At 40.9% G+C, this 19185-nt stretch overlaps 1 protein-coding gene across 2 annotated transcripts in view; it reads left to right on the top strand.

The window, feature by feature from the left end:
• LOC133418663 (serine/threonine-protein phosphatase 2A 56 kDa regulatory subunit gamma isoform-like) overlaps positions 1 to 6781 on the top strand; it is a 33162-nt gene extending 26381 nt beyond the window's left edge. For both annotated transcript variants that reach the window (XM_061707481.1, XM_061707482.1), the window contains 5 exons: positions 17 to 144; positions 1033 to 1134; positions 1306 to 1378; positions 2086 to 2202; positions 4249 to 6781. In XM_061707481.1, coding sequence (XP_061563465.1) covers positions 17 to 144; positions 1033 to 1134; positions 1306 to 1378; positions 2086 to 2202; positions 4249 to 4383 — 555 coding nt within the window. In that variant the 3' untranslated portion in view covers positions 4384 to 6781. The remainder of the gene's footprint in view (positions 1 to 16; positions 145 to 1032; positions 1135 to 1305; positions 1379 to 2085; positions 2203 to 4248) is intronic.
• Positions 6782 to 19185: the final 12404 nt, after the last annotated feature.

The following is a 19185-nucleotide window of genomic DNA, read 5'->3' as shown; positions in this document are numbered from 1 at the left end:
AAAACTGTGCTGGCAGGTGGCCGAGCGAGCTCTGTACTACTGGAACAATGAGTACATCATGAGTCTGATCAGCGACAATGCTGCCAAAATCCTGCCCATCATGTTCCCATCCCTGTACCGCAACTCCAAGACCCACTGGAACAAGTGAGTCTCCACAGGCTTCCCGTGTAGGCCTGTGTTGAAAAAATCGATTTCCCAATTCTAAATCGATTCTCATATTAATTCCTAAAAATCGATTCATATGTCTAAAGATCGATTTATTTATTTATTTTTTGGGGGGGATTTTTTTTTAATTTTCTTTTATTTATTTATGTTATTTTTTTTTCATCATTACATTCCAACTTTTGGTTATTTTTTTGTTTATCCCCAAAAAAGTAATGTTTTGTTGGACACGAGAATAACTGGTGCCATGTTTTTGCCTTTAAATATGTTTAAAGGTATGAAAACATTAAAGTGTTCAGTTATAATTGCATAAATTGTCTATATTTCATTACTTTATATACTGTCTTGGGGTTACATTTGCAAAAAATGCTAAAAACCAAATTCTCAAAAATTAAAAACCAAAATAGACCGAAAATGGAACAAATAAAAACGGAATGTGGGAAAAAATAAAACCGATTTCATCCATCTCTGTTTCTTCCCTGGATCTGTTTGGTAATTCTGACGCACAACGTTTCTGAAAGCAGTTCTATCAGCATTCTGGGAGCTGATTGGTTCTTACAGCATCATCAGCTGCCAATACTTGCTGTTTAATCTCAATATAATACTAGTAGTAATATTTTGCATAACTACAGTCATATAATTCATGCAACAGCTCAAAAAACTGTTTTAATAACACTAACCCAAATCAATATTGGATCGAATCGGATCAAACCTTAATAATCGATTCTGAATCTTAAGAATCGGAATCGAATCAATTCTTGACATTTGAATCGATCCCCAGCCCTATTCCCGTGTGTGTCTCTGAGCATCATATCTGCACAGTTCAAGTATAGAAACAAGCCAGTCATGGACGTGTTTGTGCATCTGCAGGACAATCCATGGTTTGATCTACAACGCTCTGAAACTCTTCATGGAAATGAACCAGAAGTTGTTTGATGACTGCACCCAGCAGTTCAGGGCTGAGAAAAGCAAGTGAGTGATCTAATGGCACATCACATCCACATTTTCAGTGCAGCTATGCTCGTCTTCGAATCACCCCCCTGCTGCAAATACCTTAGAAAACTAACAAGATGACGGTCGGCTAACCGCTGACTCACTCTGAAAATGCTTTGAAGCTGACTGTTTTGTTTGTTTGGTGTGAAGAGAGAAAGCCAAGTGGAAAGAGCGAGAAGACGCCTGGCTGAAGATCGAGAATCTAGCAAAGTCAAACCCACAGGTGAGTAACACACGCTGCAGTAGTTCTGCAGACCTTCAGTTTTATAATTCAAACTCATTGAGGCACCAGATGGAATTGTAAATCAATTACCGTATTTTCTGGACTATAAGCCGCTACTTTTCAGCAAAGTTGCTACCGTGTTAAAAGACACTGTACACTGCAAAAACTCAAAATCTTACCAGGAATATTTGTCTTATTTCTAGTTAAAATGTCTAATTTTTAGTCAATAAATCTCATTACACTTAAAACAAGAGTCATTACCAAAAAAATAACTTATTTGACCATTTTCACCTGTTTCAAGTAAATTTTCACTTGAAATAAGTAGAAAAATCTGCCAGTGGAACAAGACTTATCTTCTTATTACAAGCAAAAAAATCCTGTTCCACTAGCAGATTTTTCTACTTATTTTAAGTGAAAATCTACTTGAAACAGGTGAAAATTGTTGTTTTTTTCCAGCGATGAGTCTTGTTTTAAGTGTAATGAGATTTTTTTTTTGACTAAAAATGAGACATTTTAACTAGAAATAAGACAAATATTCTCGTTAAGATTTTGAGTTTTTGCAGTGTAGGAAAGGATCTATTTAGGTACAAACATGTACATCATTTACAGTTCAAAGTCGTTCTGTACATGTAGTAAATATCTAATCTAACATAAATATCTGTGGCTTCTACAGTTCCTCAAATGTTCCTTGTTTTTTCTGTGTGCAGTTTCTGGTGTTCGTTGACTCTATAGGACCAGGCAGTCCGATGGACCTGGAGACGGACGGGCTGCTGCTAGACGACTTCGGCTTGCTGAAGAAAAGGGTAGAAGAAGAAGCCACGCAGGTCTGTTGGGCAGGGAAGATGAACATATGGTTGCAGATGCATTTTTAACTATTTTCAATAAACATCACTTCGGTTGAAGCTAATAAATGATTGAATACAGGAATTTAATTGTACAAATTATAACTTGACGTAAGCGGGCTTGATGAGTATTTACATAGTCCAGTATTTCTCAATCCTGGTCCTTGTGGGCCCCTGTCCTGCATGACTTAGATGTTTCCCTGCTTCAGCACACCGTGATACAAGTACCTGTGTCATCAACAGAGTTGTGCAGACCTTGGTGACAAGCTAATGGGGACCATTCATTAGAATCAGGTGTGTTGGTGCAGGGAAACATCTAAAACATGCAGGACAGGGGCCCATGAGGACCAGGATTGAGAAACACTGACATAGTCACATGTTCTCTGTTCAGGCTGCAGTGTGGAGGTAGAACGATTACTCAACATTGTCGACAAAAATCAATCATAAAAATAGTCGCCAAGGAATTTCATTCGTGTATTGTCGGCAAAAAAAAAATTCAACAGAGTGAGGAATCGCCTTCATTCCTATCTCTGCTTAGAATTGCATTATGCACAATAGCAAAGTTAATTAAAATATGTATTTTAAAATGAAGTGTCCATATTTCTTGTCTATTTTTAATTAGAACATGATTTAAAACAACCTCATGCAAAATTAAAAGCTGAGAACTAAACAAGAGCCATTTAATAATTGTGAGATTCATAATCGGATTAGTCGACTAATCGTTTAAATAGTTGATGACTAATCGACGGTGAGACTGGTGGTTAGTTGCAGCCCTACTGCAGTGGCATTCACACTTCCTGTCTCCACTCAACTATGGCTTTGTTCAATTTGCATTGTGAACCTGATTTTTAAACTTATCTGATCAGAATCCTGTTTCAGTTATAAAGTCCCGTGATCAGGTCCGGTCCGTGTCTCTGAACCAACCAAAATGATGGCTGTGAACAGTCTTTCCTACTGTTGCGAATGGTTATGTGGAACTGCAGTGCAAATTTGACAAGAACGTGCCAGAGACCGAGGGAGTTTTATCTTCTTCATCGCATCAGCTGTCGGCCAAAACACCGAAAGCGGTGTGATTTTTCCACTCTGAGCCCGTCACTTCCATCACTCTGGTACACGCTGTCGTCTGTGTGATTTACTAATGACACGAAACCCTATTTGAAGCCCTGCTTGAGCTGCTCAGATGGAGATGCATCTGTGGAAATGTGATTGGAATCACAGTCGAAACTGCCTCCATATGTAGCATTTCCAATCCTCCACTAAGCTCAGGTTTCTTTTTTAAAAATGGAGATAGGATCAGTTCATGTCTGATACCGAATTCAGATAGAAGCTTCTCCATTTTTATATTTTCCTGTTTTTTTTTTACCTGTTTTGTGTTTCCTGTCATTAAATGCCGTTATTTACCCTTCATAGATAGTTTTGCTTTGGATGTTAACCCATAATGAGCCAGTTGTTTGAGCGGAGTTACACTGGGAAGATTACCGTATTTTCTGGACTATAAGCCGCTACTTTTTCATAGGTTTTCAACCATGCGGCTTATACAAAGGTGCGGCTATTCTGTGGATTTTTCTTCCACCGCTCGGGGCGCTCTAACTGGAATTAGAATAAACACTAAGACAAAATAAATGTAAAGAAGAATACGCTACTTCTTCTTTAGCAGATAGAAGTAGGTAGAAGCAGATTTCAAACAGATAAATAGATAAATACCGGTTATTTTCTCTTGGTTCTGTCCCGTTTTAATCAGCAAAGTTGCTGCCGTGTTAAAAGGCACTGTTAGGAAAGGATCTATTTAGGTACAAACATGTACATCATTTACAGTTCAAAATGGTTCTGTACATGTAGTAAATATCTAATCTAACAACATAAATATCTGCGGCTAAATATCTTTTTTTTTTTTAAAATAGAGCGGATGCGGTTTATATACAGGTGCGGTTTATAGTCCAGAAAATACGGTAGTCGTGTGGGAGACGAGGCAGAACTGGACGATCGCAGAAGGTTTTGTTACCGATAACTTTTTGTTTTTGCTCACAGATCCAAAGAGATCAGCGACGAGAACGACCTTTAATGAGGAGGAAATCAGAGCTCCCCAAAGACATCTCCACGGTCACAGCACTGGAGTTGCACCGAAGAGCCGATGACATGTTTACCGCGAGTGACGGCCACTGAGAACGCGCCCCAGATCCAAACCGTAAACCAGCAGCGGCATCCACAGAGGAACCACAGGCCCCCGGGAGGCCAGCACAACCCTGGACGCAGAGTCCTCAGCCCTGCACAGATCAGAACAGAACAGGCCCAGCACCAGCCCACACAGAAAATACTCCCCTTTCGTCCTCCTCCAAGCGGCTAAAGCTTCGGTGCTGGACGCTCCTGCATGACCACCCTGAATTTGATCTAAGATATCCATCTAAGTCCCGACGTTCGTCGCCTTCAGCTCTTTCGGTGTGTTGTTGGGGTGCCATGCTGCCCCCTTCTGGTCGTTCTTCTCAGGTGTTCTGTTCTTTGTGTGAGATGTCCAATCTTGTCGCCTCTGCGCTCTAGATGTCAGGTGCTTGTAGGAAATCCAGAGCCCTTAGCTGTAACTTCACAGAGAGAGTGAGCCGATGTCAGTCGTTCAGATAAATTCAGTATCAGCTTTTTTCTCATAACATTGAAAAAAGACAGATCTTTGTATTTTTCCCAAAATGGTATATTAGGAGTACCTCAGAGAAAAAAGTAAAGTATTTGTTGCTTGTTTTTTTTTTTTTTTTTCACTTTGAGGATTAATTTATCGTCCCGTACAAAGATAAATTCACCCAGAACTCAGTTGAACCGTTAGTTGAGCAGGACCGGCCACATCTCTGCTACTCTGTGGAGACCTAGCTTTGGTGCCAACTTCTCTAAATAAAAAGGAAAAAAAAGCATTTTTTAACTGTGTAGACTTGAGTTAGCACAATTCCTGATGCTCATCTGTTGCTCGGGGGGTTTATTTCATGCTCAGACACGCCGGCCCGGCCCGGCTCGCTGGCCCGCTCACAGGAGCGGCGGTCATTTTAAGCTGGACGCTCGCATGCAATCCGTCGTAGAAGCGTCGAAAACACGGTCATCGCCATTCAGAACAAGTCACTGTCTTTGATGAGGCTTATGAGGGGTGAAGGGGATGGAGTCGCTCACGTAGGATTTACTCGCTGTGCGTCGACAGAAGTCGAACAGAAAACTTCTCGATTTGGCTTTATTTTTTTAATCTTCTCAAGCCACTCCCTTGTATTTAAAAAAAAAACTAATAAAATAAAACAAAAAAAAAACCATTTAGTGGTGAAGAGATGTAGTTTGAAGAGGTCAAACATCAGCCTTTCCTCCCGCAGTGCCTTTTGTAGTTGAAAGGGGTTTCGACGGCTGACTAGAGACCATCACCGTTTAGTTTCTTGCACTCGGCACACCTCAAGCCGCTTGTTCTCCGTCTCCTTGATTTTATAGCTTATAGCTAAGAGAGTATCGGCAGAGCGGTCTCCTCCAAGCCACAGCAGCGATTTAAGCACTTCCTGATAAAACTTGAACGAAAACAAAAAAAAAACACAAAACAAAGCAAAAGCAGCGAGGAACTGAAATCCGTGATGCTGTCCGTCTCGGCGCGTGCGGCCCCGCCTCCTCGCGGTGCCCGTCGTCACGAGCTCGCCTCCCCCGTCGTAACCTCTCCACTCCTGTCCCTTTCTTCTCCTCATTCGTTAGGTTATTTAATCCTTTCTGGCCCAACATGCACATCCCTCCCCCTCCTCCAGTACGTTATTTGGACGTTCCTGTAATCTGCTTCTGGATGCTTGGTGGTTTAATTCCTCCACTGCCTGCAGAACCCACGCCGTTGATGAACTGAATGTGCAAATTGTAAGCTAAACTGCAGTCACACTGCTCTGATCTCTCCGTGTTTGTCTTGAAGAGCAACAGTCACCGAAGACAAAGTACCAGAACCCGAACCCAGCTGGCGTTTCCAGCGGTTCCCTCCCCTCAGTAACGGTGTCGTCGTGCGGCTGCAGCACAGTACTGGTGACTCTTGATCTAGAAATGGCTTTAATACCAGCTTCTCTGGAGCACTCTTCATTTTACATAAGCTTTCTTTTTCTTTTTCTCTGGAAAGAGTTATTACTGATGCCCTTTAGTATACGTCTCATACTAAACAGCATCATTTAATGTTGTACATATAATGTACTTTAATGTTATATCTATTATGCTAGATTTCATATTTTGTACAAAATACCCCATGTACAGAATTCAGAGGTTATTAGCAGCTGCAGACAGTTGGTATGTGGCACAAAGTTCAACACATGGAACTACTTTCATTTAGTAACTGAATAGAATTTGGATAGTTTTTTATCTTTGTAATCAAACATATTTTCTGTTTTTTTGTTTATTTTTTTCATCCCCAGACATGTGTTGATCCTACATACATGAGCTTTTTGTGTGTGCTTTTATCCAAATTTCCAGTGGTGTACATCTATCTATATACAGTACAGCAAATAAAGAGAACATGTGAGTTTTATATTTTCATCCTAAAAAAAAAAAGTGGTGTGAGTCTTTATTGGTTGCACTTTTAAAAAAATAATCTGGAATAACCCGTTTAAATTAGATTTTCAGGGTGCAAACAGATGCAGAAACTGCCCCTGGACACTGCTGTGCAGAGGTGTCAAGTAAGCTAGTACAAATACTTTGTTACCTTACTTAAGTAGAAATTTTGGTTATCTATACTTCACTGGAGTAATTATTTTTCAGACGACTTTTTACTTTTACTCCTTACATTTTCACGCAATTATCTGTACTTTTTACTCCTTACATTTTAAAAACAACCTTGTTACTCTATTTCATTTCGGCCTTTAAAAAAAAACTATCCAGTTAAATTGCTCCATCCGGATAGAGTGAATTTGGTTGTGGTTGTTTCAGATGTTCTTGTCCAGTTTTGTTCTTACATCCGTTCCCTCAGATTCCTGCAACTAAACTTGGATGTACATTCCAATAAACATTAGGATAAATGATAACATGCCTCTGAAGTTTGACTTTTTGCACCATTACAATACTTATAGGCAACTAGTCATCATATCTTCTGCTCTCTGAAACACATGTTAATGCTCAATAGTACACATATATGCTTCTTTAATATATTTGCATTATACTAAGATGCATTAATTTTCAATGGCTTTTGTCCTTAATGGCTTTTTTCCCCCTTACATTACTTTTACTTTTATACTTTAAGTAGTTTTGAAACCAGTACTTTTATACTTTTACTTGAGTAAAAAACTTGAGTTGATACTTCAACTTCTACAGGATTATTTTTAAACTCTAGTATCTATACTTCTACCTGAGTAATGGATGTGAATACTTTTGACACCTCTGACTGTTGGATAGGGGTATAACCAATCAGAGAGGAGAATGTGACGACAAAATAACCAAAAAAATGGCGTGCGGTGGAGTCGGAACGCTGGTGAAAGGATCGTCGTCTTTTTCGCAGTTATAACCTGTTAATCCAACAATTCTGTTTGAATATCCACTCTTTTACAGGGTTTGCCTGTATGAGGCGTAGCATAAAAGGCCCATCCCTGACCCACTGCGATTGGTACAGGATGTACCGGTGGAAATGGCTGCCAGTGGGAGTGGTACCAGACTGAGTTCATGGGAGAGTTTTAGGAGAAGTGAGTGACTACAGCTGGCCGGGCTGATGGTAAACATTCGTTGGGGAGAGGCGACTGCTTGAACTCCAACAAAACAGTTTAGTAAAGTGAATTAAACATTTTCAACCATGAAAAAACAAGCAGGTCAGACTGGAAATAACACAAAAATTGTCAGTGCTACAGTACATGCACTCATGAATACACATCTTTTTCATTTTCAAACACATCACAGGACTTTGATGTGATATGATCTAAAAGAAAACAGTAAGGGGACAGGGCCAGATTATTTTAGGGATTTGGTGAAGATGGGTGAAGGCAGTACTCGAGTTGAGGAGGGATAGCATCCCCCCCTGAAATAAAAACGGTCCAAATCATCCCCCTGTAAAACTGCCATCCCCCCTTTCCATCCCTTATGTCATTTCATCAATGAATGTGGTTTTACTGCTATTTCAACATTTAGAGTCATCACCAGAAAAATAACTTATTTGACAATTTTCACCTGTTTCAAGTCAATTTTCACTTGAAATAAGTAGAAAAATCTGCCAGTGGGACAAGATTTATCTTCTCATTACAAGCAAAAAAATCTTGTTCAGGTGAAAATTGTTGTTTTTTCCAGTGATGAGTCTTGTTTTAAGTGTAATGAGATTTTTACTAAAATTAGACATTTTAACTAGAAATAAGACAAATATTCTTGTTAAGATTTTGAGTTTTTGCAGTGATCCATTTTACTTATCATGTGAAGGACAGAGTCATATTGATAAGTTCAGAAAAGTGTTTTTTATTGTTGTGTTTTGATGTATTTGATGTAAGCCCAGTGGATATTTAAAGCTTACAGAAGGCTGCATTTAACTGCTGCTATGTCATTCCTGCAGTATTTCTGCAGGTGTTTCGGTCAGTGCTATTATTTGTAATATATTATATTATTTGTAATCAGCACAAATTATCTGTCCCCATATGATAAAATCCACCATCCCCCCTGATTTTTTTTTTTACAATTCGAGTACTGGGTGAAGGTGTTCCTCAACGCTGGGACCAGCATGTATTTGCCAACTATACGACGTAAAACCACGCTTTTGCACACTTTCCAAACACGTCTGATGAAGAAGAGAGTTCAGGTGTTTGACTGGCCTGAAAAAACATAACGTAACAACCTGCAACCGCTGCAACCGCTGCACCAGCGTACAGGATAAACAGCACACAACAACTGGATCTCTTCATCACCAGAACTCCTCTGATGTGGTGTAAGAACAGTGGCAAATTCTCAAAATGGTCACAGCTTTACTGTCAGGATATTTGTGATGTGTTGCAGCCCTAAGTTGCAAAAACGGATAGTGAACCGCATGTAATCAAGCTGAAAAAACAAAAAACATCTGTAGCCGATTCCAAGCAAAGTAAAGTAAAAATGTAGGTATTTGCTGCCACCTGCTGGATAAAAGCAGCAACTATTAAATATTCGTAATAAACCTTCAAATCCAAGATAAAAACATATTATCTAAAGAAGCCTATTCTTATAACAGCTGCTGTGCCTTGGTGTTTTATTTGACACATCTCTAAATTAATTTCTAAGCTTTTAAATTCAACATTCAGACACTCAACAGATTCCCTCCTTTTGATGAAAATCATTTTAAGAAAGGTTTTTTTTGCACTTTAAAAATAGTCGCAGTCCATTAAGGTTTGGCAGAAAAAAATACAGATCACATGTGGGATTAAATTAAATTTTCAGGACTGAATCTCACTTGTTGGAAGGACATTTAATTGTTATTTATTTAGCCGGGCACGGTTATCCAACCGGGGGTTTTGAACATTATGAAAGTCATCTTTGCTGTGTTTTGCTTTTTTGTTTTAACACATTCCTGACTAAATCGTCACCACGTTCTGGTTCCAATCCTGAAGGTCCACATTTTTTTTTACCTCGTATCATTTGAAGGACACGGCTCACTTTATCAGTGAAGAGATGTTGCTAGGTGCTGCTGCTCCAACACGCTCTAAATTTGCTCATCTGAGGTCATTTAAGTTCCCCTATTCATCTGAAGGCAACAGTGAGGTTTTGCAACCGCCCACCCTCTTGTGTCTAGCACCCCTGCTGGGATCCGCGCTGAACTCAAATGAACCAGCAGGGATTTGGAAAAGAAATAGACTTGCACATTTTTCCACTTCTGAAATGCAAATACGGGCCGGTTGTTGAGACGGTGAAATATGAAAACACCAGAGAGGATGCCTAAACTATTGATTTTTCACATTCTTTATTAATGCATATTGCCTTTGAAGGATTCCCCTGATTGCCAGATCAAACATCAGTTTCTATATTTACATGAAAGAGCAAAACATTGTTGCATAATAGTCCTTGTTCATAAATGTCTTACTAATGAGGATGCTACTCTGTCTTCCACAAAAGCCCCCCCCCTATCAAAAAAAAAGACAAAAAAAAACAAAAAACGTGCCTCATTATAAATATTATAAACACATTGTCCTCAAATTATCTAAGAGGAAATATTCCTCTGTGCTTGATGCGTCACTGAAGATCAAACTACGTCAGTGGGTTTTGTGGGTGGTTATGAGGCTCAGTGTGTCCTTCCTCCCATTAGATGAGGTCACATGGGTTCACTGGTTTTGCCTGCAGATGGAGCATCACAGCTCCTCGCTGGAAGTGTGACGTGTTGCTTTTTTGATCTGGATGTTCCGAAAAGCCCTCCTCGACTCCGTTTCCTAATCTCGCTGCGCAACCTCCCTCCCTTTCCCCCCCCCCCCCATCACCCTCAATCTTTTTCGCAACCAAAAAAAGCATCTCGTCACGACAGGAGATGTCAGAACCTATCGCCATGGAAACAGCGCTCAAAAGTTTGGAGCGTCGACCCTCGTTGTGACTGCATCCAATCAGGTTTTTGGGAGAGCTCTCAGTGCTGCATTACTTGAGTGTGGAGTCTGGAGTGGGTACATCTGTGTGGACCTGACACCGCATCCCTGTGTGTGTGTGATGTGACTCATCACATCACTCAGGGGTGTTTAGATCCAGCTTCTGTCTGTGGTTTTGCATCCGCCGCTTCATTTTTCCTTCTCTCACGCAGGCGCTGTAGCACTCGACGTCCTCTGGAGTGAAGTGACGAGTCCCACCTTGTGCTCCAGCCCGTCTCCCTGTGAGGACGGAGGGCTCTTTGATGCCTGACACTCCGCTTCAAAGCCCCCCCTGCATCAAAGCCGCGGACTTGGGATCGGGCCCCGCAGCAGCCCGGCATCCTGCTGTAGACTCGCGCTCACACACAACACCCGCCTAACTTCCTTACAGGGCGTCACGACAGGACAAAGCTGGAGAAATTAAGATTGTAACAGCTGAGAGAAAAATGTGGTGCAGCAGAATCTGCACTTTACATAAGGATTAAATTATTATAAGCTCTATTTAGAAAAAAAAAAACTGCTGAATTGGTGTCAAATGGGCTGTAACTTCAGAAAAAGACAGACAAAATGTATGCTTTTTTAAAATTTTTTGTTTGTTTTTTTTACAACCAAAAGCACATTTTATTTTAGTTTTTAGATTTGACTGCTTTGTGTTTTTTTTTTTCTTGAGGTAACTCATTTTCATTTTTAAATCATGACTTAGTTTTAGACGACATGAAAAGATTTTTTTAATCACTGTCATGATACCTGTTGAATTATTTCACCTGTAAAATAATTTCCATGTGTTTAAAACAAAAAAAACTCTCAAATTTGACCGTTCTCTCCAAAACGCCCTTTTTCTTTTAAAAACACATCAAACGTTCTAGATTTATCCTTACTTATATGAATAAAGGCCAGAGTAAAAAGTTTCAGAATATATCATTCATTGCCTGAATTATTAAATATTTTATTCCTTAAAAAGGAGCAGAAAATAGATTTTTATAGCTTTTCAGCATCTCAGATTGAATGATTGATTAAAAAAAGAAAAATATATCCAAGATCCAAGCTCTTAAAAGCTTTGAAATGGCAACAAAACATCTGATCCTGGCTCTAATATTTAATTTTCTGCTTTCTAAATTTGTGTAAAAATCACTGCATTTTTATCCATGAGACCTAATTTAAGTACAAAAAAGTGATGGTCTAAATCTAAGAAGTCATCTGGAAAAGTTTCTAAGTCATAACAGAGCACAGTAAACCTAGATTTATGGAAGTCAGAGACCAGCATCACTCTGTGACTTTCACCTCCACTGGAAACCTCGTCTGCCCCAAAGTTTAGCTTCTTATACAGAGAGGACTGATCGGCCAAATGAGCTTATTGCCGTCCGACAGCTGATGTTTGTGCGTTAACCCTGGAATGCCTCTAAACAAATGAATTATGCAAGCAGGGAACATGTCCGTGAAGGCTTTTCCAGATAAACTCGGCTCTGAGAGGCTTATGAGGCGTCTGAAAGCGAGCGTATTGTGCAGACTTCACTGCACACTGTGGAACCAGCTACTAAATGTTCTGATTTAATGTCATGCACAAACAGACAAGTTTTGATTCATTCTTTTTTTTTATGTCTTAATGTGAAAATGCAAAAATGAGAAATATCTGATATTGATTTTTTTCTCCTCTTTTGTAACAGTTTGTTGACAAATTATGTGATTATGACTATTTGGTAGTTTTGATGCAATTACCTCAGAAACATTTCCTCTTGACTTTCATAACCAAAACCAAAAATATTTTCCTGGTAGTGTGAAGACTTCTATTTGTAATGATCTATGGGTACTTGTAGCTTCATTACCTGCCTTCCTTCAAAATCCCTCTCTGCTAATTAACAGAAGCTAATTAATATCCTAAAGGCGGTTTACTCTGCATATCTCACCGTGATGATGACGATTGAGATGGCTCCAATCTTAAGCTTCAGAAAAAGAAATCCCCAGCAGCAGCTTCCCCGTGCACTGCGAGCCTTCATTATCCCGTATTTCTGGGTCACCTGGGGACAACCTAATTGTCTGTTGAAGCCCCTCAAAAAAACACAAACACACATACACGGGCTCAATGGCTGTACAAGGGACACAGGTAATTGTCTGAGTGCATGTGGTGCAGCTGAACCAGAAAACAGCACGGAGATGACGGCCTATCCCGACTGTCTGGAAGCCTCGGCTCACGGGGTCAGGGCACATCCGAGGGACGCGCTGGGCTGGAAAACGCTGCGAACAGATCGCTGGCTCGGATCTGCAAATACACCAAAAAGGACAAGGGGATTGGAGGGAGGGATACCAACAAACACAGGCACGCTCAGTTCTTTCACACTCTTTTCAACTCTTTTTTTTTTCTCCACTTGGCTGAGCGGCAGACGGATATGCGGAAAGCGATGCAGGCAACCTTTTGCAAAGAGGGATGCTCAGATGAGAGGTTTTGTCGAAACGGCTCTGGCGAAGGCTGAGTTTCAGCATGTGCATGGGTGCATTTGTTTGCTGAGGGTGTTTTGCTCAACGAACACAAACAAGATACCCCTGATATTTTCAGGGAACATTCATTTTGCATTAATGATATCAAATCAGTTGCAGTGATTTGCACAAAATGACATTCTCCATAAGTTAAAGAGATGCACCAACATTTTGGGCATTATGTATTTTAGCTTAAGTGATAGAAATCAAATTAAAAACAACATTTTTATATATTTTTGCAATGTTACAGTCCAGTTTAAGGCTCTTTCTAATGTTAATGGTGCTTTAATATATCTAAGTTATTTGTTCTTTCATGAAAAGTCTTTGCTGCCAAAAATCTTTGCAGACATGACGAACTGAGCTCTGTGGATTCAGAGTCATCCAGATCCTGTTAATCCTCAAAGGCTTGAAACAAAGTGGAAACAACTGGACGCCTTTTCCCTGGTTCTCGAAGATGTTTCGCCTCCCATTAAACGTTTGAACCACAAGCCTGATTTAGTCATACCTGCATTCTCTTATCAACGTCAGTTTTGAGGGGTTAAGAAGGCGTCCTCAGTGTAGATTGACAGGTGAGGGCTTGAAATCATGAAGTCACTGCAACCTTGTCCTGTACGCACAGAGATTTGTTGAGACTCAGAATCTTTTCATTAAGTGGTTTTGATGATGACATATTTAAATTATATACTAGTTTACTTACAATAAAGAGGGTTGGTTCAAAATTTCAGAACAATTAAGTAATTTGTTCCCGGTGTTTATTTATTTATGTTCCAATTAGAAATCACACATTTCTGACACGACATTCTCAATGGGCTGTTTGTTCAGCCCATCTGCCAATATTTGGGTTAATCAGACATGGGCGGAGTTATTATCTGCCATTATGGAGTCACCCGGAGCCCCAATAAAACAAAAACTAGGCCTGTGTTGAAAAGATCGATTATCCGATTTTAAATCAATTCTCATATTAATTCCTAAAAATCGATTCATATGTCTAAAGATCGATTTAAAAAAAAAAAAAAAAAAGATTTCATCATTACATTACAACTTTTGGTACTTTTTTGTTTATGCCCAACAAAGGAATATTTTGTTGGACACGAGAATAACTGGTGCCATGTTTTTGCCTTTAAATATGTTTAAAGGTATGAAAACATTAAAGTTTTCAGTTATAATTGCATAAATTGTCTATATTTCTTTGTTTTATATACTGTCTTGGGGTTACATTTGCATGAAATTTACATTTACAAAAAATAAAACCGATTTCATCCGTCTCTGTTTCCTCCCTGGATCTGTTTGGTAATTCTGACCTACGATGTTTCTAAAAGCAGTTCTATCAGCATTCTGGGAGCTGATTGGTCCTTACAGCATCATTAGCTGCCAATACTTGCTGTTGAATCTCAATATAATACTATTATTAATATGTTGCATAACTAGACAGTCATATAATTCATGCAACAGCTGAAAAAACAGTTTTATTAACAGTAACCCAAATCAATATCGGAATCGAATCGGATTGAATCAAATCGGATCGTGATAATCGATTCTGAATCTTAAGAATCGGAATCGAATCGATTCTGGATATTTGAATCGATCCCCAGCCCTAACAAAAACGCTGCTCTTTCGACAAAACCGACATGTGAAGCTCTTTCCATAAATACTGTGCTTCACGCCTCTGTTTTGCATCCATGTGAATGTGATCGGTGTATGTGTCAGATGATACATTAATTATCCTGTCTTTGGAAAATATTCAGAGACATAAGTGGTCAAGTTCAAGTTTTGTGGGTGTACCCTTGATTTAGTGTAAAAAATGTACTATTGTTGCAGCTCAGAAAGGATTAGAAAAAAAAGTACTGTAACTCCACACGTCAAGCGTCAAACTTTGTTTCAGTTTTACACCCTGCCTAATCTCAGGCTTATGTTCTTACATGGGATTTGCCCCCTGTACAGGGGGCTCCGGGGTATAACGAGTCTGGCAGACGCAGCAGAGGCTTTCACATCTTTAGATTGAATCATAATGTTAATGAGAGCTCAGCGTGAGTTGGGATGGAATGATAGATGTTTTCAGTCCATCACAGAATCCTTTGAGTAAAGAACATAAGTACTGACAAATAAGGAGAATGGAGGAAAGAAAAATATCTTGAAAGACCAACAGTGGCTGTGTGACTGTCATGGATCAACAGATACACTCCACTGACAAGCCCCTACAAGACAAACACAGCAGCCGGTTCTGCTGGCTTTAACTGAAGGGTGCAGGGGTCTCTGAATGCTGGGAAACATGTAGAACTGATTTCAGGAAGCTCTGTTTATAGAGTTTCTCAAACAACGACAGAAAAATCTGTCCAGAGGGTGGTGACGACGCCATCAGCTCAATAACAGCTCAATACACGGGCAAGATGACCAGGTTTCCAAGGAACTTCCAGAGAAAAAAGGGAATGAAAATCAAATCCAGCTGAGCGAGAATTTGTTGCACGACTCTGGTAATTAAATCAGCTTGCTTGTTGTGGTCCAAATATAGAAGTTGTTTAGACCTCTTATATAGGGTCGCCCCATTTGCCATGAGTTAACTACTTCTCATGGTTTTTCCATCACTCACTCAGTACGTTTACATTCACTAACAGAAAGTCGAAATGTTGCCTTAATCCGACCAATATCAGATTTTTAAAAGCCATGTTTACGCGTTAGCCAGGCTGTAGTCGAACTGAACTGAAGCTCTTGAGATCAAGCTTTTAGTGCCAGATAATGCGGTCCTAATTAGAGTTATCCCGGATTGTATACCCACGCTTAGCCGAGCTAGTGACGGCCCCGGGACTCCCCCTTCTGGAAGTGACGACACCGTGAAAGCCAGAATATCAACACAGTAGGAGAAGAAGAAGAACAACAAAGAAGGAACCGGAAGAACGCCAACGCAGAAGTGCGTGTGGCGCTACCTAGCATCACGGAGCTGAATGCAGCTCACTCAATAATCGATTGTCTTCTCGCGCATGTATACTTGGATTTCTCTGAAACTCCAGTTTAGACCTAGGCTAGATTTAGATGTGCATGTAACCGCACTGACTGTATGCAAATAAACCTGCATTACACAAACCCCTTTTCCAACAACCAGGCTTTCTGTTTCCACTGACAGAGAAATGGCTCCGGGCCAGAAAAAACGTTTCCAAGGTAGCACCAACTCTTTGCTGGGCTAGAGGAAAGAACTGCTAACGTAAGAGGAGGGTGGGGAGTCGTTAAGACCAACGGCAATAGCAAGACTGTGGGACGGTGCTATTTTCAAATAATATGGATATAGCAAAGCAGGAGTGGTCTGTGAAGGAGACAAACTTTCTTTTAGCGATAGTCCACGGAGGAAGTCCAGGCGAAAATGGAGGGTGGTACGCAGACCTAGTCCGTATTTGAGCAAATACGTTGTTGTTGCTTCAATTTCCACGAAAACACAGCGACGTTACTGACCTTTGCAGACGTAATGACTTTCCAAAACACCCCGGGCTATGGAATAGCAAACCGGTTCTCAGCTGGTTTGCAAGTTGAACGCTGTGGAATCTGGAGCTCTGGAACCGGTTTGGTAGAAAATGTGTAACACAGGAACCAGATCTGCTCATGATTTAAGATCAGTTATTTCAACATGACGACGTGTTCTGAAAGAGAAACAAGCATGAAGTAATACGGTTGCAATGTTGCAGCGCTCGGCGTTTGCACACTTTGGCAGGTTGCATGAAATAATTATGAGTAGTTTGTGTTTTACCTGCAGTAGACGGTGTTAAAAGTCTTAGTTTGGAGAATCAGATAAGAATTCTAATGGGCCCAGCGAGGAGCCAAAGCATTCACCGTCTAAAACAACTCTATCAAACACTGAGCTGGTGATTTATTTCCATTTCTCATGTTTTTGCGGAGAAGGACGAGCCACCGCAGCACATTGCATTCACTGGCCCAAATGTCAAATGATTCTTAGCATGATGAAGAAGTTTGGAAAGTGAAATGCTCTGTGATGCTCAGTGACACAATAAACATAAAAAGACTGTATTTCCAAGAGTGATTCAGTCCTTATAGTCAGTACTACCATATGATAATGCAACAGCTGTTTTGCTATATATATTTTTGCCCTTGGGGGGCCCCCCTACAGTTCTGGCGTGGTCCAGGATTGTCGGAAATATTACAGTATGTGAGGATTTTTACCAGGTGAGGCCCAATATAACCAACAAAGAAAGCCAAAAATAAGGAACCTTGAACCGACAGAGACGACTAAAAGAGAAGTATTTAAGTTTCCATTATATTAACACAGTAGGAGAAGAAGGAGACGAACGACAAAGAAGGAACCGGAAGAACGCCAACGCAGAAGTGCGTGTGGCGCCACCTAGCATCACGGAGCTGAACGCAGCTCTCTCAATAATCGATTGTCTTCTTGCACATGTTTACTTGGATTTCTCTGAAACTCCAGTTTAGACCTAGGCTAGATTTAGATGTGCATGTAACCGCACTGACTGTATGCAAATAAACCTGCATTACACAAACCCCTTTTCCACCAACCAGGCACCAACTCTTTGCTGGGCTAGAGGAAAGAACTGCTAACGTAAGAGGAGGGGGGGGAGTTGTTAAGACCAACGGCAATAGCAAGACTGTGGGACGGTGCTATTTTCAAATAATATGGATACAGCAAAGCAGGAGTGGTCTGTGAGGGAGACAACCTTTCTTTTAACGATATGGTCCACGGAGGAAGTCCAGGCGAAAATGGAGGGTGGTACGCAGACCTAGTCCGTATTTGAGCAAATACTTCATGCTTCAATGAGATGCTTCAATTTCCACGCAAACGCAGCAACATTACTGACCTTTGCAGCGACCTTTGTAATGACTCTCCTTAACACCCCGAGCTATGGAATAGCAAACCGGTTCTCAGCTGGTTTGCAAGTTGAACGCTGTGGAATGTGGAGCTCTGGAACCGGTTTGGTAGACCTAGGCTAGATTTAGCTGTACATGTAACCGCACTGACTGTATGCAAATAAACCTGCATTACACAAACCCCTTTTCCACCAACCCGGTTCCAGGGCTGGTTCTGGGCCAGTGCTGAGTTTGAAACCAAGCTTTCTGTTTCCACTGACAAAGAAATGGCTCCGGGCCAGAAAACCTGGTTCCAAGGTAGTGTCATGCTGAGTGCCAGGCTGTGTCTAATTGTTTGTTTATTATGTTATTGTGTTAAACATTTTATTTGCATGCATGTTTTTGTTGCTTTGTTTAGTTATTGTTCTTTGAAATGTAACATTTTCTGTGTTTTTGAGTTGGCATGCAATTACCTGTTTTTTGAGTTGATTAGACACAGCTGAACACCATTAAGGCAGGAACCGGAGTCTGACTGACAGCTGCAGTGGCCAATGAACCACTGCAGGCTGGCCCCCCCAGACCAATGGTGGACCAGGGGAGGGTTCCCTTCCCCCTAGATATTCAAGGGAGATCCATTGGAGCTGGAGAGTGGAGGAACGAGAGTGGATGGACTGTGGTGGATTGACGGAGAAGGAACTGTGGTGGCTGGACGGAGAATGGGCAGAGCTGAGCAGGATGGACTGATGGACAGAGGCCCATGGGGGCCCATGTGGTTGGGGAGCCCCCGGCGGACTCGGACCGGGGATCCCTGTTGGCGTGGGCCTGACTGCCGATGCTTCCAGAGGGGGCGCTAGAGGACAGTGAGCCCGGAATGGAATGACTGAGACTGTTCATCTTTTAACCTTTTAACCTTTTATGGATTGACCATTTTAAGAACAGTTCTCCCATTTTTAGTGACATTTTCCCCACCCCTGATTTTATAACCGTCTTTGCGCAATAAATGTTTGTTGCTGCACCCCTGCTTTGTTTGTGGGTTACTAAGCGCTGCTCACCCTCGAAGAACGAACTTATTAAGAACCACCAGTTTGACAGTAGCACCAACTCTTTGCTGGGCCAGAGGAAAGAACCGCTTATGTAAGAGGAGGGGGGAAGTTGTTCAGACCAACGG

This window comes from Cololabis saira, chromosome 18 (genome assembly GCF_033807715.1).
Source record: "Cololabis saira isolate AMF1-May2022 chromosome 18, fColSai1.1, whole genome shotgun sequence".
Classification (NCBI taxonomy): Eukaryota; Metazoa; Chordata; class Actinopteri; order Beloniformes; family Belonidae; genus Cololabis; species Cololabis saira.
The sequence above is the reverse complement of the archived record's forward strand: the minus strand, read 5'-3'. Positions and strand labels throughout refer to the sequence as shown.